The sequence below is a fragment of the Scyliorhinus canicula genome, chromosome 11 (assembly GCF_902713615.1).
Source record: "Scyliorhinus canicula chromosome 11, sScyCan1.1, whole genome shotgun sequence".
NCBI lineage: Eukaryota > Metazoa > Chordata > Chondrichthyes > Carcharhiniformes > Scyliorhinidae > Scyliorhinus > Scyliorhinus canicula.
This window is the reverse complement of record NC_052156.1, coordinates 22,726,739-22,747,868: the sequence shown is the minus strand read 5'-3', so window position 1 is coordinate 22,747,868 and position 21,130 is coordinate 22,726,739. Positions and strand designations below refer to the sequence as shown.

Sequence of the window (21,130 nt, the reverse complement as noted above, 5' to 3'; positions counted from 1 at the left end):
AACAAGACCTGGGCGGCACGCTGGTGCAGTGGTTAGCACTGCTGCTTATGACGCTGAGGACCCAGATTCAATCCTGGCCTTGGGTCACTGTCCATGTGGAGTTTGCACATTCTCCCCATGTCTGCGTGGGTTTCACCCCCACAACCCAAAGATGTGCAGGGCAGATAGATTGGCCAGGCTAAATTGCTCCTTAATTGGAAAATAATAATTGGGTCCTCTAAACTATTTTATAAAGTTGAAAAAGACCTTGGTGAGACATCACTTAGAACTCAGAGATGATTTGATTGGGGACTATAAAATAATGATAGAACTAGATTGTGGCCACACTAAAAAATTATTTCAATTGAGTGGGTTGAAAACGTTGCCTCAGAGAAAAACCATCCAGGTATAATGCCTCTCGCAAGTGACAACATGGACCCAGGATACATGGATAGGAAAAGATTAATAGTGATAGGTTAGATAAACAAACCAATCTTTTCCACTCGAGCTTTTCCATATGTTTGTATGTTTAAAGTTGCAACTTTCTATTCAGGTGGCTGTTCAAGATTGCACAGTGTAATTGAAAAGCAGTGGCTTTGCTTTCTTACATAGCATCAATCACTGGACTTCAAACTTAAATTGTTCTGTGAAGCCCTTTACAATGTTTTGATGTGATCTGTATGAAAATGTATGAATAACATAAAAACTACAATTCCAGGGTTTCACTGTCTTTATTAAACTGGCCAAATGTTGTGGCTATGTTGAGTCAAATAAAGAGGCAACAACATAGTCAGTGTAAGTTCCATCAATAAATCCTTTTCCATTGTTGTGAACAAACCAGCATGAAATATTGGTCCCCCGCTTCGGATCCAGTCGATAATCTTTCTGCCATCCTCTAATAAGAAAAATATATGTAAAAAATTATCATTTCTAAAAATATCAGTTAAAATATTCTCAGATATGTAGGCTTACCCATAATTGAAACCTTTACCTTGTTACTATGAGATTGCGACCCTTTACAACCATTGTAGCATCTGTTTTTTCTGGGTCTGATCCAGGGTGAATGTTATATATCTTATAATCAAGATCATGGTAAAATTGACCTGTGTGAATATCAAATAGAATCAGCTCTGGCTAAAAATTAGAATTTCACAAATACATCATGGCCAGGATTTTTCGAATGGTGGGGTTCACCCTCTGAAGAGTCGGTGAAGAAGATTTCCCCACTGTTATCTCCAGCCTTGCAGCTATTTAACCCTCAAACAAGCTTTAATTGGTTGCAAGTGGGCCTTCGACCCCTCACCTGGGAGGAAGCCCCACCTCAGAGAGGGGGGTAACCCAATGTTAAAAGGTGGTTGCTGCTGGAGGCTCCCCTACCACCTCTTGCCCAAGGCCTGAACATGATTCATTTTGGGCTTCCCTCCTGTCCCTGATTTCCTCCTGCCAGCCTCAAAATTGAGGCTGGGTGAAAAAGGATCCTTATAAGTGTTCAATAATTGTCCATTTAGGGCCTCAACTGGGGTAAAGGTGGGCGGGCCTATCTAGATTTTGCCTGTGCAAGGGTAAAGTGTGGCATGGTTACAATGTGCCCAATGGGAAACCATCCACTACATTTTACAGTCACCCCACCTACAAACACGCCAGTGGAAAGAAGGTAAAATTCTGTATCACAGTACAATAAGAAATGTGAAATACACGCACTACAAAATGCAAACTGAGTTCCAGCTGGTATAAATCTTTGTTAAGTAATAGCAATTATCTCTGAATAAGAAGGTCATGGGTTCAAGCCCCAATCTTGGGATCTGAACATGTAATCTTGATGGACATTTCAGTGCAGTATTGCGAGAGAGCTGCACTGATACAGCAAAGGACAGAATTTTCCTTTCCAGGACTAAATCCCACGTGAGGCAGGGACGGACACTATTTACCACCATGGAGGCCAGTGGGAATTTGTGCCATATAGCATGACCCAGCGTCATGAAATATGCATTTGGGGGGGATTTTTGCAACATTTCACATTGGCGAGGTTTGCCTTGCCATCATATCCAAGCACCATTTCTAAAAGGCGTCCAGACATAACTGATTCACCGTTGAAGATAGAAGATGCACCTCCTGAAGAAAGAATATGGACCTCCAGGAACACTCTGAAGCTGGAAGATATAGCTGACAGATAGTCCCCTCACCCACTGCTATACATTTCAGGGTCCACGGTCACTGGAGGCCTCCATCCCAACCTCCGGAAGCATCACCAGGCCTTCTTCAGGTAAGGACTAATATGTACATGCCACTTTGGTCCAATAGTGTATTGGACCAGTCTGATTTCCTGCTGGCGTCACAGTGTGTGTGGGGGGGGAGTGCGATTCCAATTGGGCCTTCATCATCATCCCATTAGTGGGATGCAAATTGGTTTCATGCCAGCCTCTAGCAGGAATTGCAGCCTGCCATGGCAGAAGGGTGCGGATGTTCCTGCCATCATTTTCTGACAGTGTGAAACCTAATTTTTGAGCTCCTGCCACATTGTCTCCTGCACCCACCAGTAAACCCACTGCAGGGGCATGGGAAAATGCCACCCTTTTAGATTAAATGTTAAACTGAGATCATGTGCTCATTTTTATTTGTTCATGGAACATGAGCATTGCTAACAAGTCAGCATTTGTTTCCCAACCCTAATTGCTCTTGAGAAGGTGGTGATGAGCCAGCTCCTTGAATTGCTACAGTTTATATGGTGTAGAAAAACACCCACAGTGTTGTAAGGAAGGGAGATCCTGGATTTTGACAGCAATGGTAAAGGAGGGGTGATGTAGTCCCAAGTCAGAATGGTGTGTGGCTTGGATCGCGATCTTGCAGGTGCTGATGATCTCTTGCATCTGCTGCCTTTGGTCTTCTAGGTGGTAGAGGCCTCGGGTTGCTATTGAAGGAGTCTTGTCGAGTTGCAACAATGCATCGTGCCTTTGGTACATGCTGCTGTCACTGTGAGCAAGTGATGGAGAGTATGAATGTTTAAGGTGGTGGAAGGGCTGCCAATCAAGCGGGCTGCTTTGTCCTGGATGTTATCAAGCTTCTTGGGTGTTGTTGGAGCGGCACTCATCCAGGTAAGGAATATTCCTTCACACTCCTAACTTATGCTTTGTGGATGGTGGGAATGATGGTAAGTTACTCACTGCATAACCTCCAGCCTCTGATCAATTCATCGAGCGTCAGTATTTATATGGCTGGTTCAGTTAATTTTCTGGACAATGGTAGCCCCTAGGATGTGGACAGTGGGGGATTCACCGATGGTGATGCTATTTTACATCAGGGGGAGAGGATTAATGGTCTGTAATGGTCGCCTCCAGAAACCTGTGTGGTGTGAATGTCACTTGCCATTTATTAGATGGCACTATTCAAAGAAGAACAGGGCAAGTCCGCCCAGTGTCCTGTATAATATTTATCCACAATAAATATCAATAAAACAGCCATTTATGTAATTTCCATTTGTGGGATGTTGTTCTGTGCATATCTCTCAGACCTTTCCTTGTATTACAACAATTACTAGGTTTCAAAAGTAGTTAATTGGTTCTGAAGTGCTTTGGGCATCATGAGATGCTGCATAAATGCAAAACCGGTGTAGGTAATAAAATGAATACTCCACATACCAAGTAGTCCATGGGTCCTATTTGAGAGCCTGTGGCTGTCGAGTGTATAAAATCCCAGAAAGTCTCTGTGCAGAGGGTGATTTTTCCAGACCCGATGTAGCACAATAACAAACGTCGCACCATTGCCCATCGTTACTGTGAGGTTTTTTTCTTGCATCACGCAGACTGAGAAGCTAGGAAGAGATTATTTTTACGTGTTCAATTCTAATCCATTCAGCAACGGTAAAGATGAATGATTACAAGAATATAATCTCAAGCACTTTGTCATTAGAGATTTTAGATTAAATTAAGTGTATTGAAATTATGACGATCTTATTTTACGATACATGTGCTGCATTTCGCTCTCGATAGTACTGGGACATTTGAGGTCATTGCCACTGAAATATAAACTCATGATGTCGTCATTTTAAGATGACAGGAATTCAATCTCCCAATTCACCCCAAAAAATGACGAAGTGTCATTTTAGGTGGGTTTGGCGGAGTGTTTCCCCCTGGCTTTTTTGGCTTTTTTGGTGTGAGGCAGTCCTGGTGCGATGACTCACACTTAGTCATTTTTTTTCGGGTTTGGAGAGTTTCTCACCGGTCAATCCCACACTGCAATGGGGAACTAAACTTACCACCAGACCAGTTCTTCAGAGATCAGGGTGTCATTTTGAAAGGATGCTCCAATCTCAAAGAGAGCTTGAGGGCACCACACACTCCCTAGCCATAGAGGATGTAACCCCCCCCCCCCCTGACATGGGCAACACCCCCAAGCATCGATGCCCGAGGGGCAACCTTCCCCCATCAGTAAAAGCTAGCGAGAGCCCCACCCTCCACCATTCAGGCATTAGGGTGCCATGCCCACACCCATCCACCCCATGTGAGCCTACAGGGCACCCATTTTCAGTACCACCCCTTTCAAGATCCTCCTTTACCCCCCTCCCCCACCCGTCATACCCACCCTTCACCCCTCTTTCATGGACATGATCCTCAGGCCCCACCCCTTGGCACTATCTGACCTGGACAGTGCCAACCTGGCACCCTAGCACAGCCCTACATTCTGCCAGTGCCAACCTGGCACCCTGTCCTGCCCGTGACCATCCAGGGGGCTCCAATGGTCTTTGTGCCCCTGGAGTGGTCTTCGATCCGGGTATCCGCTTGTGAAGACTAGTACTAATCTGCGCCCAGGTGAGGCCTTGCCAGTGTCGCCGGTAACTCCCCGGCGCCAGGAGAATGCGACCTCAAAGAGGGCATGCATAATTAGATGAGTCTAATGGCTCATTTAAGCATGATTATCTAGATCATGCCCAACAAGGATGTGATCCAGATCGCACCGGGCGTCATGGATGGGGTTACCTGTGCACGCTTTGCACCAGCTCAAAGCCCATTTTGAATTTCTCCTGCTATTTATTCTGAAATGCAAACAACTGACAGTTTATAATTGCAGCCAATACCTCTCATATGTTAATGTTGCTGTGGTTGACCAGGGGAGAATAATCTTTTCTTCACTGTAATAAATGATGATTATTTCAGTTGTCACTGTTATTTTCATGTTTGTTTTCTTGTTTTCAAGCCCAAACTTTCCAAAATACGTATTTAATTTCTGGTTGTTTTCTGTTTTCTTGTCTCCTATTAATTGTCCATTTACTTTTATGCCTATTGTTTTTGAACAAATACATTGAAAATGACTTAAAAACAATAAAACCACATGCACAGATAAAACATTTGATGAATAATTAATAATTATTGATAAACTAAATTTATGGTATTATATAAACTGCATCACCTGACAAGTCAACGACAGGGGGGAAAGTCAGATGGGGGAATGAAACAGTATGGAAAATAGTAAAAAGACAAGAAATAAGTGCACAAAGTGGGAAATGGGGAAATAAGCTGGGAGGATAAGCATGGGAATTGTTGGCCATCCCTAATTGTCCTTGAACTGGGTGACATTTTAAGAATCAACCACATTGCTGTGGAGCTGTAGCCACGTGGTCCACCCACGTTGACAGTACCACCAAGAAAGCACAACAGCGCCGATACTTCCTCAGGAAACTAAGGAAATTCGGCATGTCCACATTGACTCTTACCAACTTTTACAGATGCACCATAGAAAGGATCCTATCTGGCTGCATCACAGCCTGACATGGCAAATGCTCGGCCCAAGACCGCAAGAAACTTCAGAGAGTCGTGAACACAGCCCAGTCCATCACACAAACCTGTCTCCCATCCATTGACTCCATTTTCACCTCCCGCTGCATGGGGAAAGCGGGCAGCATAATCAAAGACCCCTCCCACCTGGCTTACTCACCCTTTCAACTTCTTCCATCGGGCAGGAGATACAAAAGTCTGAGAACATGCACAAACAGATTCAAAAATAGCTTCTTCCCCGCTGTTACCAGACTCCTAAATGACCTTCTTATGGACTGACCCGATTAATACTACACCCAATTTACATTGTGGACCTTGTGTTGCCCTATTATGTATTTTCTTTTTATTTAATTTTCTTTTCATGTACTAAATGATCTGTTGAGCTTCTCGCAGAAAAACACTTTTCACTGTACCTCGGTACACATGAAAATAAACAAATCCAATCCAATGTAGGCCACACCAGGTAAGGAGAACAGGTTTCCTTCTCTAAAGGACATTAGTGAAGCAGGTGGGCTTTTACGACAATCGTTTCATGGTCATCATTAGACTTTTAATTCCAAATTATTTTATTGAATTCAAATTCCACCACCTGCCATGGCAGGATTCAAACCGGGTCCTCAGAGCATTACCCTGGGTGTCTGGATTACTCGTCCAGTGACAATACCATTACGCCACCACCTCCCCATATGTGATGTGATATGTGCTCTGTGGTGACTTTCTTTGTCTTGTCCAGCCAGAACAAAACTACAGGGAGGAAACATAAATGCAGATGATGATGTGAGACAAGCTGAAAAGAAGAGAAAAGCACAGAGAATGAAAAGGGAAAGAGAGGGAGAGAGAGGGGGATAAAACAGCAATGTGAAGTCAACAGAGACAGATACGAAAGAACAGAAATTCTTTCACTCCCAGCAGCAAAACTGGGAGATCTACTTTTAGTGCTGCTATTAATTGCCAACATTTCTTAGTCGATAAGTTCTGAGTCAACCTGTAGTGTCACTCGGGGATGCTTCTGAATCATTATAATGGAATGTAAAAACCAGTGGCTAAATTGTACAATAAATAGATGATCATCTATAAATACATATTAGTTACAAAACAATTTGATTTTGTGTTGCACAAGAGAACTTGATAAGAAAAATATTTTACTGTACCATGCTTTTCCGCAATAAATAAGAACAAATAAGAATTCCACCATTTTTACTGAATAATAAAGATTTATTTGAAGAAACTTCTATTGTCTCACTTAAATTTGTGCTGTGATACCAGGATGTTCACATTAAATGTGGCAGAAAGTCTGGCTGTTCAAGTGGAAGCAACAAAAATTCCACGGCAGTCTTTAAACAAAAGAAAAGAATCGTTCCAGGTGCCCTGGCTATTATTTACCTCTCATTTCATTAAAGGTTTTCTCACTGTTGAGTGTGGGACCTTGCTGTGAGAAATAGGCTACTATATTATGGCAGCACGGTAGCACAGTGGTTAGCACTGTTGCTTCATAGCACCAGGGTTCCAGGTTTGATTCCCGGCGTGGGTCACTGTCTGTGCTGAGTCTGCACGTTCTCCCCATGTCTGTGTGGGTTTCCTCCGGGTCCTCTGGTTTCCTCCCACAAATCCTGAAAGATGTGCTGTTAGGTAATTTGGACATTCTGAATTCTCCCTCAGTGTACCTGGACAGGTGCTGGAATGTGGTGCCTGGGGCTTTTCACAGTAACTTCATTGCAGTGTTAATGTAAGCCTACTTGTGACAATGAAGATTATTATTATTTGCCTAAATTAGTGACTACATCTGAAAATCAAATAACTGCCCATGATGCACTTTGCAACATTATTAGGATGCGAAAGTATGAGGAAAATAAAGATAGTTTTAAGAGATTTATGTATTGGTAAACTTTAGAAATGGTCAGAATTCTCCAGCCTTTGGGATTCTCTTTTTCCACCGGCAGCACACCCCTGTCCATGTGTTTCCCAGCAGTGTGGGGCAGCTTCAATGGGAAACTCCATTGACAAGCAGGGGGAGTATAGAATTCCGCCACCAGTGAATGGCGCACTGCCAAGAAACACATGGCTACTGGACTGGAGAATCAAGCCCAAGGTATAGTTGGAAGTGATTTTAATGTTTCTATACCTGCAAGGGTAAAACCTATAGTTAGATTCATGCTGGATAAAGGTGTTTGTATGTGTGGGGTTAGTTAAGTTCCAGCTTTATTTCTATTGTGCTTAAAGAGGACTATGGTGTGAAAAATAAATCAAAAGCATAAGCATGTGGCCATTGCTTAGCAGCTGGAGGCCCTAGCAAGATAAAACAAATTTAATTTTGAATTTAGATAATTTGAGAGCAGTTGGAGCGAGATCATTGAGGAGTGAACAGCTCTCAATTATGCCAGGAGAAGCTGGAGAGGGCAAGGGAGTTGAAAGTAGGCAGGCTTCCTAAGGTACAAGATACAGTCCAGATAACCAGGGAATTTGGATAGAAAGATTGCCTAGCAAGTCTGGAGTTAAGTGAACAGAGACCAAGGTATTTTTCAGAGGAATTCAAATAAGAGTAAACAAAGTGATCTGAGTTAAAGAGACAATTGTAGCAACCAGATTTAAAGTGGGACAAAAGCCTTCAAAGGTAAAATAAATGTCTGATGCCATTTTAATATATCTGGGAAATCGACAGTTAAAGCAATTGTGAGCAGTTTGCACAGCAGTCAACACAAAGAAATCCTAAAGGAAGTTGGTGTAAAATCCAGGACTGGATTCACTATTAAAAGTGGAGCAGATAAATTACAGGCTTTTGAGCCAGGATTCCATTCTGGCATCTTCCAGTCCAGTTACAACATCAACTGGGATCTTAGCAAAAGGCACTACATAAATGTGCGCTAATTATTTCCATTATTATGAAAAATGCAATACTATCTTATTGTTGTGTCCTGTTCTAGTGCTCTACTTAAAAACAACACAATACTGGATATATGAAGTAATATATTACCTGTGTGTGGATCTAAGACAAGATTTACTATTGAACCTGGTTTTCCACCAATGTTGAAACAGATGGCATCAGATTGTCTTGGCAGTTGGATAATAAAGTGTGGATCTCCGTCAACTTTGAAAAAATGTAAAGTTAAGAAATCTTGCATAATTGTCATAATTGAATAATATTTATATTTTAACAGACGAACAGGTGTTACATTTGCTGATGTCAGATATCAATATATAAGAAAACACCATGCAATGAAAAAGTAGTAAACTTCATTCCATTTGTTACATTAACTACAGAAAACATTGTTTTGTGTTCATTTTTCTCATAAACATTTAAATGATGTTAGCAAACTAATTTTCATCTTTAAATATTCCCGTAAGGATTTTTCAATGCATACTATTTGACTTCCTGTCATCGCACCAAGTATTTTTAAAATCTGTCTGCAGTAAATGGCCTTGCCACCAAACAAAGATTCAAACTATTCTGAATATAGATAGATTTTATCCAACGTGATCCTCAGCAGGGTGAATTTTCAGCTTCAGGGAGAAGGATTGAAAACATATGATGGGGAAATATTTGGGTGGGTGGAATGATAAAATGTTAAAAATCTGAATCACGATCACAACTTCTGGCTTCAATGGAGATGGGATGGTGGATTGCTGGGTTGTCAGTGTGAGCATTATAATGAGGCTGATTGCCTCATATTTTATCACAATTTTTAATTTAACTCAGTTGGCAGAGCTTTTTGGGCATTGGGAAAACTGGCAGCTAAAGGGAGATGAGGACTGAAGAATCTAGGAAATAAGTGCCCTTTCTTTTTGCTTGCTAGATCCAGTTTACCTGCTTTACCGACCACCCCCACCTTGATCAGATGCACTCATCCTCTACTCTACCTCCTCCACAAGGCCACCATACTCTTCAAATCTCTGCACCAATTCCGTGGACTTTTTGGATCCTTTCCATAAGGCCTCTGAGATTCCCCACCCAACCCTGGCCATTGATCATCTTTCTGGTCTCCAATCTCGTCTCTACTCTGCCCTCTGATCTACTTTGCTCAAAGCCTTTCTGGATATTTATTTTACATTTACGTCTACCCATCGACCTTCTGCCCCTGGCACCCATCCCTCCACCTTTCCAATCACTTCCTCTTCCAATCCAGTGTTTGGCCTGGCACTAAAGACACCCCCTTTTTGACAGACAACCTCTCAACCTGAAGGCTGCGCCTTCATTGCAAAAAGCTGCGCCTGCAAAACAGACATGAATTTTTAATCAGGTCCTGCCAGCTTTAGGGAGCCCACTCTTCCAGGATTCCAGACCTCAAAGCAACCCATTCCTCTCTCCCCATCTCTCAATTAATATCCAGTCCAGAATATCTGAACAGCGAAGTAACATGTCTACCCTTCTCTAGCCCAAACATAATTTATAAAGGGGAGGGAAGACATAGTGGAAATTATTAGAAGTGGTCAGAAATGTGAATGTCATCAACAAATTAAGCTTTTAAATACATTTGGAAATAACTTGGTGTGCACTGTCTAATTATCTATTTGATAGTTAGAAAGAAACATGACCAACTTACCACTAATTATTTTCCGGGTAGCTGCTTAGAAATAAACAGAAAAAGCATGTTGTTCAATAAAATTACATTGAATGAATTAGGTTTGCACTTTTTCAGTGAATTATGAAACAGAAATCTAATTATGAGACTCAGATAGCAAAGATAATCACGGAAATTTCACTTTCTTCATTCAAGTTGATTACTTAAACTCATTAAATAGAACATAGAACATAGAACATAGAACGATACAGCGCAGTACAGGCCCTTCGGCCCTCGATGTTGCACCGACATGGAAAAAAAAACTAAAGGCCATCTAACCTACACTATGCCCTTATCATCCATATGCTTATCCAATAAATTTTTAAATGCCCTCAATGTTGGCGAGTTCACTACTGTTGCAGGTAGGGCATTCCACGGCCTCACCACTCTTTGCGTAAAAAACCCACCTCTGACCTCTGTCCTATATCTATTACCCCTCAATTTAAGGCTATGTCCCCTCGTGCTAGCCACCTCCATCCGCGGGAGAAGGCTCTCGCTGTCCACCCTATCTAACCCTCTGATCATTTTGTATGCCTCTATTAAGTCACCTCTTAACCTTCTTCTCTCTAACGAAAACAACCTCAAGTCTATCAGCCTTTCCTCATAAGATTTTCCCTCCATACCAGGCAACATCCTGGTAAATCTCCTCTGCACCCGTTCCAAAGCTTCCACGTCCTTCCTATAATGAGGCGACCAGAACTGTACGCAATATTCCAAATGCGGCCGTACCAGAGTTTGGTACAGCTGCATCATGACCTCATGGCTCCGGAACTCAATCCCTCTACCAATAAAGGCCAACACACCATAGGCCTTCTTCACAACCCTATCAACCTGGGTGGCAACTTTCAGGGATCTATGTACATGGACACCGAGATCCCTCTGCTCATCCACACTACCAAGAATTTTACCATTAGCCAAATATTCCGCATTCCTGTTATTCTTTCCAAAGTGAATCACCTCACACTTCTCCACATTAAACTCCATTTGCCACCTCTCAGCCCAGCTCTGCAGCTTATCTATGTCCCTCTGTAACCTGCAACATCCTTCCGCACTGTCTACAACTCCACCGACTTTAGTGTCGTCTGCAAATTTACTCACCCATCCTTCTGCGCCCTCCTCTAGGTCATTTATAAAAATGCCAAACAGCAACGGTCCCAGAACAGATCCTTGTGGTACGCCACTCGTAACTGAACTCCATTCTGAACATTTCCCATCAACTACCACTCTCTGTCTTCTTTCAACTAGCCAATTTCTGATCCACATCTCTAAATCACCCTCAATCCCCAGCCTCCGTATTTTCTGCAATAGCCGACCGTGGGGAACCTTATCAAACGCTTTACTGAAATCCATATACACCACATCAACTGCTCTACCCTCGTCTACCTGTTCAGTCACCTTCTCAAAGAACTCGATAAGGTTTGTGAGGCATGACCTACCCTTCACAAAACCATGCTGACTATCCCTAATCATATTATTCCTATCTAGATGATTATAAATCGTATCTTTATAATCATCTCCAAGACTTTACCCACCACAGACGTTAGGCTCACCGGCCTATAGTTACCGGGGTTATCTCTACTCCCCTTCTTGAACAAAGGGACCACATTTGCTATCCTCCAGTCCTCTGGTACTATTCCTGTAGCCAATGATGACCTAAAAATCAAAGCCAAAGGCTCAGCAATCTCTTCCCTGGCTTCCCAGAGAATCCTAGGATAAATCCCATCCGGCCCCGGGGACTTATCTATTTTCACCTTGTCCAGAATTGCCAACACTTCTTCCCTACGCACCTCAATGCCATCTATTCTAATAGCCTGGGTCTCAGCATTCTCCTCCACAATATTATCTTTTTCTTGAGTGAATACTGACGAAAAGTATTCATTTAGTATCTCGCTTATCTCCTCAGCCTCCACACACAACTTCCCACCACTGTCCTTGACTGGCCCTACTCTTACCCTAGTCATTCTTTTATTCCTGACATACCTATAGAAAGCTTTTGGGTTTTCCTTGATCCTACCTGCCAAAGACTTCTCATGTCCCCTCCTTGCTCGTCTCAGCTCTCTCTTTAGATCCTTCCTCGCTTCCTTGTAACTATCAAGCGCCCCAACTGAAACTTCACGCCTCATCTTCACATAGGCCTCCTTCTTCCTCTTAACAAGAGATTCCACTTCTTTGGTAAACCACGGTTCCCTCGCTCGACCCCTTCCTCCCTGCCTGACTGGTACGTACTTATCAAGAACATGCAATAGCTGTTCCTTGAACAAGCTCCACATATCCAGTGTGCCCAACCCTTGCAGCCTACTTCTCCAACCAACACATCCTAAGTCATGTCTAATGGCATCATAATTGCCCTTCCCCCAGATATAACTCTTGCTCTGCGGGGTATACTTATCCCTTTCCATCACTAACGTAAAGGTCACCGAATTGTGGTCACTGTCTCCAAAGTGTTCACCTACCTCCAGATCTAACACCTGGCCTGGTTCATTACCCAAAACCAAATCCAAAGTGGCCTCACCTCTTGTTGGCCTGTCAACATATTGTGTCAGAAAACCCTCCTGCACACATTGTACAAAGAACGACCCATCCAATGTACTCGAACTATATCTTTTCCAGTCAATATTAGGAAAGTTAAAGTCTCCCATAACAACTACCCTGTTACTTTCGCTCTTTTCCAGAATCATCTTCGCCATCCTTTCCTCTACATCTCTAGAACTATTAGGTGGCCTATAGAAAACTCCCAACAGGGTGACCTCTCCTTTCCTGTTTCTAACCTCAGCCCATACTACCTCGGAAGAAGAGTCCCCATCTTGCATCCTTTCTACCACCGTAATACTGTCCTTGACTAGCAGCGCCACACCTCCCCCTCTTTTGCCCCCTTCTCTGACCTTACTAAAGCACCTAAACCCCGGAACCTGCAACAACCATTCCTGTCCCTGCTCTATCCATGTCTCTGAAATGGCCACAACATCGAAGTCCCAGGTACCAACCCATGCTGCCAGTTCCCCTACCTTATTTCGTATACTCCTGGCATTGAAATAGACACACTTCAAACCACAGACCTGAACACTGCCGCCCTCCTGCGAAGTCAAATCTGTGCTCCTGACCTCTCTACTCTCAATCTCTCGCACCCCAAAACTACAATCCAGGTTCCCATGCCCCTGCTGAATTAGTTTAAACCCCCCCAAAGAGTACTAACAAATCTCCCCCCCAGGATATTGGTGCCCCTCAGGTTCAGATGTAGACCATCCTGTCTATAGAGGTCCCACCTTCCCCAGAAAGAGCCCCAGTTATCCAGAAATCTGAATCCCTCCCGCCTGCACCATCCCTGTAGCCACGTGTTTAATTGCTCTCTCTCCCTATTCCTCATCTCACTATCACGTGGCACGGGCAACAACCCAGAGATAACAACTCTGTTTGTTCTCGCTCTGAGCTTCCATCCTAGCTCCCTAAAGGCCTGCCTGACATCCTTGTCCCCTTTCCTACCTATGTCGTTAGTGCCAATGTGGACTACGACTTGGGGCTGCTCCCCCTCCCCCTTAAGGACCCGGAAAACACGATCCGAGACATCACGTACCCTTGCACCTGGGAGGCAACATACCAAACGTGAGTCTCTCTCGCTCCCACAAAATCTCCTATCTGTGCCCCTGACTATTGAGTCCCCAATTACTAATGTTCTACTCCTTTCCCCCCTTCCCTTCTGAGCAACAGGGACAGACTCCGTGCCAGAGGCCCGTACCCCATGGCTTACCCCTGGTAAGTCGTCCCCCCCACAAGTATCCAAAACGGTATACTTGTTACTCAGGGGAACGACCGCAGGGGGTCCCTGCACTGACTGCTTCTTCCCAGTCCCTCTTACAGTTACCCATCTATCTCCAGTCTTTGGTGTAACTACTTCCCTGAAGCTCCTATCTATGACCCCCTCTGCCTCCCGAATGATCCGAAGTTCATCCAGCTCAAGCTCCAGGTCCCTAACACGGTTTTTGAGGAGCTGGAGTTGGGTGCACTTCCCACAGATGAAATCAGCAGGGACACTGACGGCGTCCCTCACCTCAAACATTCTGCAGGAGGAGCATTGTACTGCCTTCCCTGACATCACCTCTAGATTTAAAAAAAAAACAAGAAAAAGAAAAAGAAAGGAAGAGCTTACCTGATATTACCTCAAACCCTGATCCCGCTGAAAGGTAAGCAAATTTAAAGGCACTCACTCACCTTCACGACAGGCCCCTGCTCCCGCTTCCCAACCACCGTGGGGTGGGGGGGTTGGTTAGAGGAGGATGAAATGAAAGTACTATTTTAGAAAAAATATCAGGCTTCAATTTTGTGGTAATGGTAATGAGGAAGTAGCATTCTTTCAAAATCATTTTCTTGATGTAGCGCTTTTGCTGTGTTTTGTTACTCTTTAAAGGCTGCCATGTGACAATAGGACCCTAAAAGATTCTTTTCTGAACATAAAAAGTCCAATGTTGTACCTCATTTGTTTTTTTTTTCAATTTAGTGTACCCAATTCATTTTTTCCAATTAATTGGCAATTTAGCCTGGCCAATCCATCAACCCTGCACATCTTTGGGTTGTGGGGGCGAAACCCACGCAAACACGGGGAGAACATGCAAACTCCACACGGACAATGACCCAGAGCTAGGATCGAACCTGGGACCTCGGTGCCATGAGGCAGCAATGCGTCACCGTGCTGCCCGTTGTACTTCATTTGTGATATGGGACTGGAACTGAGAGGTGATAACTGACAGGAAAGGCTGAAGAGGCTGGGGCACACTTCTCTCAAAAAAGGTAATGCTGCGATGGTGACCAAAAAAAATATTTACACAAATGAAAGGGTGTGATAGGATAAACATAGACAAAATGTTTCCTCTTGTGGGGGAAGGCCAAAACTAGAGGCTGTATGGTAGTCACTAATAAATCCATTAGGGAATTAGGGAGAATCATCTTTACCAAAAGTGTGGTTAGAATGTCAAATGTGCTTTCATTTGTGTAAATATTTTTCTTTGGTCACCATCGCACGCATTACATTTTTGAGAGAAATGTGCCCCAGCCTCTTCAGTCTTTCCTGTCAGTTATCACCTCTCAGTTCCAGTCCCATATCACAAATGAAGTACAACAAGCATTCAGCTATTAAGTAAAAGATGGTTACTTTGAGACTACCCAAGGGTGTAAACCATTAACTAGCCCTTTATTTGCCAACAAATGGAATCCAGATCTATTAGAAATGCGTAATAGGAATACCATGGATAGGAGGGCAACTTAGACCAACAGTTTGTTCCTGCTTGCAACTGTTAACTGTGTATAATACCAACTCTAGGGCATCTCAGAATTGCTTAGTACTGGCATAATGTTGTAATGAATTATCAATTGGGTGTATGCTTAATTTGGAGCCAAGAATCAATTAGACTTTTAAAAGAGTTCATACGGGACCATTCATTATAACTATTAACATATTAACAAATATAAAGCATGATCTTAGAACATAATTTTCTAACTGCTTAGTGCTGGAAGCCAGTTAACAAGATTTTGTCTCGTTAATAAGCCTGTTGACACTCTGAGGAAATACTGGAATTAGGTACATTTTTATGCAAGTCAGAGTAAAATACATGCCTAAAACGGATTATGTAATGTTCCAATTAAAACAAGCTGTTAATATTCATTTTACCCATATTAAAACTATTAGAACTAAATTCTACACTTAGAAATATTATAACATTTTGCAAGCATCCATTTCTGTATGCAACTTGACAAGTATCTGTGACCAGAACTTCAAGCTGTATTTACAGAAATTGTGTCTAACTGCCAGTTTGTTCATCAGCAGGTTTACTGTGGTTTGGAGAATGATTAGCAACTGGTCAAATTCAATCATTAATCCATCAACATATTTGTTAATGTTGCATCAGTGTGTACAAATCAAACTAGAGCTATGCTGAAGGCCATCGAGCAACTTTTCCTAAATAGCGGCTGCACAAAGTGTTGGGCAATTCCAAAGCACAAACATGAACAAAGGGCGAGATTCTCCCAAAATGGGAGAAATCGTAAAGCTGCCGTAAAACCCGGGCGGGTTTTACGGCAGCGCGCCCCTTCCCGACCGGGGACCGATTCTGGTCCCCGGTCGGGGCTAGCAGCCCGACGCCGTAGGCTCCGGCAAGACGGGCTTAACGAAAATCATTAAGCCCGCTTGCCGGAGTTAGCGCCGGCTGACGCGTCATATGACGTCAGCCGCGCATGCGCAGTTTGGAAGACTCCAACCCGCGCATGCGCGGGTGACGTCATCGCGTTTTTGCGCGAAACCCGCGCATGCGCGGGCCGGGTTGCCCCTCAGCCGCCCCGCGAATGGATACTGCGGGGCGGCGGAAGGACAAGTAGTGCGCGGGCATCGGGCCCGCTGCCCGCGATCGGTGCCCACCGATCGCGGGCCCATGGCACCCTTGGCACGGCCGTGGTACGGCCGTGCCAATCGGTGCCATGGTTATTAATAGCGAGTATGTGACGCCGTTTTTACGAACGGCAAGACCAGGTGTGTTTGCCGTTCGTAAAAACGGCGGAAAGGGCTGGGACTTCGGCCCATCTAACAGCTGAGAATCGCTGCCGGCCGTAAAAAAACGGCGGCAGCGATTCGGGTCGGGACTTCGGCGGGGGGGGTGGAGAATAGCCGGAGGGCGGCAAAAATGTCGGGAAGGCCCTCCCGCTATTCTCCCACCCGTCGTGGGGGGCGGAGAATTTTGCCCATGTTTCACTGAAGATACATTTGTTCTTTGGAAGAAAAATCAACATCACCATCAAAACCCAACACATTTGAATTTACAGAGTGAAAGGATGAAGCACAAGAAATTATGCGTAATAATGTGCGAAAAACAAGTCTACTTGATTGATGAGCATGGAGATTGTATCAGTCAGAAAGATTGATTGTTCTCAACATGCACCATGGCTCAACTGAAGATCTATGACAACCATCATGTCTCCTCCAACAATGCTATGGGTGCCCTCAGCTGATTAGCTAGGGAATGATATATGCCCCGCTGTGTGCCTTCTTGAGAGGATACCCCCACCTGCAACCAAACATGTGCTGGGAGGCTGTGATTACGTTCTATACGTCACATAGTCCAATATCTGATTCAATGCACTCCACTCCACGTCCTCTTCCCCTTCCTGCTCCCAGGTCGTGGTTTATATCCTGTGGGGGTTCCTCCAATTGGGAGGAAGTTCCACCCCCTAATCACCTGGGGAGTTTGTGTTCAAAGGTGTAGGAGGGGAATCTGATACAATGTAGCATCTGAAACTTAGGGGTCGTAACAAATCCAATCCAGCCAACCACCTTCAATCTATTCTCAATCAAGGGCAGCACGGTGGCGCAGTGGTTAGCACCGGGACTACGGCGCTGAAGACCCTGGTTCGAATCTTGGCCCTGGGTCACTGTCCGTGTGGAGTTTGCATATTCTCCCCGTGTCTGCGTGGGTTTCACCCCCACAACCCAAAGATGTGCTGATTAGGTGGATTGGCCACGCTAAATTGCTCCTTAATTGGAAAAAAAAATAATTGGGTACTCTAAATTTAAAAAAAAAGGAAATAAATCTATTCTCAATCATCAACAAAGTAATGGAATGTGTTATCAAGCAACACATACGCAGCAATAACTCGCAAACGGCTAGAAATGTAAATGAATTCCTGACTAGCTCTTTTTATTTCATTTTTGAAGTAGAATGTCTGACCATCCCTTTGATAGCATTTCCATTCAGATGATGACAATGGGATATGATTAAAGTTTAGTTAATTCCATATTTTCTGCGTGGTGTTCTGAACAAATATTTCTTTGATCTATGTTACATGTACAAACTGATGTTTGAATTTGGAGGTTTTTAAGAGTAGGTGATGCTGATCTGAGATATAGAAAGCTGTTTGAAAGGTGAAACATTGTGATTCTGAACTAATGGCAACAAAAGAAATGAAATGAAAATCGCTTATTGTCACGAGTAGGCTTCAATGAAGTTACTGTGAAAATCCCCTAGTCGCCACATTCCGGCGCCTGTCTGGGGAGGCTGGTATGGGAATTGAACTGTGCTGCTGGCCTGCTTGGTCTGCTTTAAAAGCCAGCGATTTAGCCTGGTGAGCTAAACCAGCCCCTAAATACTTGGGGCGTGATTCACCCCAAAAATGACGAAGTGTCATTTTGGCCAGCTTTTTTGGTGCGATCCAGACTGGTATTCCCCCACATGTAACCATTTTTTTTGAAGCTCGAGAAGCTTCTAACCGGTAAATCCCACACTTGGATTTTTTTCTGCGGTGGGGAACTAGACTTGCTGACAAGGCCGGCTCCTCAGAGATAAGGGCACTCTTTTTAAAGGATGCCCCAATCTCAAGTGAGGTTGAGGGTCCCCCACAAACCCCCAACCACAGACATTGCAACCCCTCGCAGACATGGGCAATACCCATATTCTCGAGCCCCGAGGGATAACTTCACTCCCCGTTACTAAAAGTGAGTATCGCCCTCATCATCCAGGCATGAGGGTAATCTTGCCTCAAATCCTTGTGAACATCAGGGCATTGCCCATCCCTCCAAACCCCCCCTACCTTTAGGGTCACCCCCTTTAGTCCCCCTCCTTTCAAGCCCTCCTTTACCTCCTCACCTTTCATACCCCCTTCACCACTCCTTTCATTGGCATGGTCCCCCAGACCCTGCCCCTTGGCAGTGCTCCTGGAACTCGAACACTGCCAACATAGCATCCAAGCACTGCTGACCCTGGCACTGTCAGGGTGCTAGGTTGGCACTGCCCAAGTGCAAGGGGCACTGTCAGGGCATTGCTCTGACCCGACCACCCAGGGGTCTCTAATAGCCTCCGAGCCCCCCCTCCCCGCCTGATCTCTGTTTCTGGAGGCCAATACTAATCTGCATCTGAGTGAGGCCTCGCCAGTGTGACCGATGACTCCCGGACGCTGGGTGAATGCAGGTCCAAATGCGCTGTGCATATTTAGATGTACCTAATGGCTCGTTTAAATCTGATTAGCTGTCCACACTCAGTGAAGGCCCATACAGCTGATGGGTCGGCTGGGGCCAGATGGCCGAGGGCACCCAGGGGGGGGTGTCCCGGGGGGGGGGGGTCATCTATATGACCCAGGGCACCAGGTTTAAAGCAGGCTATCAGTGGCATGTGCAACTGCATGACTGCCTTGCCGGCGGCGGTAATGGTATTGCGTACCTGTCCACCCCAACCCTACAGCCCACCTCCTGGACATCCCCCACAACTCCACCCAACCGTGGCAGAAGCCCCGGCCAGCGGCACGGCGAAGTATGGCGGCGCTGGACACTGCCCGTACACTCCCTCTCTCTCTCTCTCTCAGCACCCATCATGCCAGGTTCACGCATTGTGAGAGCACACGGGAATTCGGCCCATCGGAGGTGGAGAATCGCGGCTGGGCCCACTAGTGACATGCGAACAGTGTTTCAACTACCCGCGGCGTGCATCACATTAATGCCTTTTTCGAGGAGGCGGAGTATCGTGATTCGGTGGCAAACCGGTGCCTGCTGCGATTTCGGCGTCGGGAGCTCGTCCCACCCAATCGCATGCCCCAAATTCAGCGTTGGCTGATGGAGAAACACGCCTTTATCTGTTTGTTTTATGACTTTCAGTTTTGATCTTTTTCACATTAATGTACACCAACATTGTGAAAATGCTCATTTTCTTATATGGGACAGGATACGCCACCACGATACCTGTTGGCTGGGCTGGGCTGCCGGCGGGAAAAGTGAATCGCAATGACCGAAGAATTCCGGCCATAATCTGGATTTCGGAAATAAATGAACATTATAAATATTTTCTGAGGAATAAAGACAACAATTTATATACTTCAAATTGAAAGTTTAGGTTGAATATTTCTGTAATTAAATGCTAAAGTAACATGGAAGGCAAAGAATCATCCAGACTCGAAACCTTAGCGCTGCTCTCTCCACAGATGCTGTCAGTTCTGCTGAAATTTTCCATCATTCTCTGTTTTGTTTCAGGTGCCAGCATCTGTGGTATTTTATTTTTCTGGAAGAATTAATATTGCTTAGAACAGATTTACATGCTTGGCTGCATTTCTTATTTGAAAATTAACTCTTACCAGATAATATAAAACTAAATCTAGGATTCAATTCTTGTGCGTTTGAGAGACCTTGTGATGTAGAGGAAATTTGTAACGTGCGGGAACTTCCTGATGGAGCAAAACCTTGTAAACGAGGGGAATGTCTTCCACTCAGCTCTGTCTGGGGTTTGGCTGGAACAGTAAAACATCTGTTAGTCTTCTTAGATTCATTTGTATTATTCTTCATAGCGCCATTCGCAAACCAATTTCATTTAAAATAAGATTTATTGAATTTAGCAGTTTAAAAGTATTCTTCAGTTCTATCAAATTGCAAGTTACATTACATGTAACCTACAAATCCCTGTGTTGAAGATTTTGTATCGTTCAGTCCATTTCATTAAGGGGAGAACCTGAATTTATCTAGCACCCTTTATAACCTGGATGCCTGGTGTCTCAAAGCATTTCACAGTCAATGAAGCATTTCTTGAAGTATAGTCACTGTTGTCATGTAGGGAAATATGGCAGCCAATTTGCACACAGCAAGCCCCCACGAATAGCAACGGGATGAAGCCCAGATCATCTATATTTTATGTTGGCTGAGGGATAATTATTTGACAGGGCATCAATGAGAACTCTCCTAATCTAGTTCACGAAGTACAGAAGAGGGCAGGTTGAGCCTCAGCAGAATTATATATGGGGCTTAGTTGCACCTTCACAGAACTTTTGTATGCATGAAAACTGGCTCTGGCCAGTGCAGGAAATTGAGCCAGA

General features: G+C 44.3%; 1 protein-coding gene across 2 annotated transcripts in view; it reads right to left on the bottom strand.

Annotated features, from left to right (window-relative positions):
• Window positions 1-691: 691 nt before the first annotated feature.
• LOC119973915 (inter-alpha-trypsin inhibitor heavy chain H3-like) overlaps window positions 692-21,130 on the bottom strand; it is a 64,108-nt gene continuing 43,669 nt past the window's right edge. The window contains exons 15-21 of one of the 2 annotated variants that reach the window (XM_038812534.1): window positions 20,399-20,551; window positions 10,286-10,309; window positions 8,719-8,832; window positions 5,051-5,252; window positions 3,615-3,787; window positions 971-1,082; window positions 692-874 (exon numbers count right to left, since the gene is read on the bottom strand). In XM_038812534.1, coding sequence (XP_038668462.1) covers window positions 736-874; window positions 971-1,082; window positions 3,615-3,787; window positions 5,051-5,252; window positions 8,719-8,832; window positions 10,286-10,309; window positions 20,399-20,551 — 917 coding nt within the window. In that variant the 3' untranslated portion in view covers window positions 692-735. The remainder of the gene's footprint in view (window positions 875-970; window positions 1,083-3,614; window positions 3,788-5,050; window positions 5,253-8,718; window positions 8,833-10,285; window positions 10,310-20,398; window positions 20,552-21,130) is intronic. The other variant, XM_038812535.1, reaches the window with a different exon arrangement.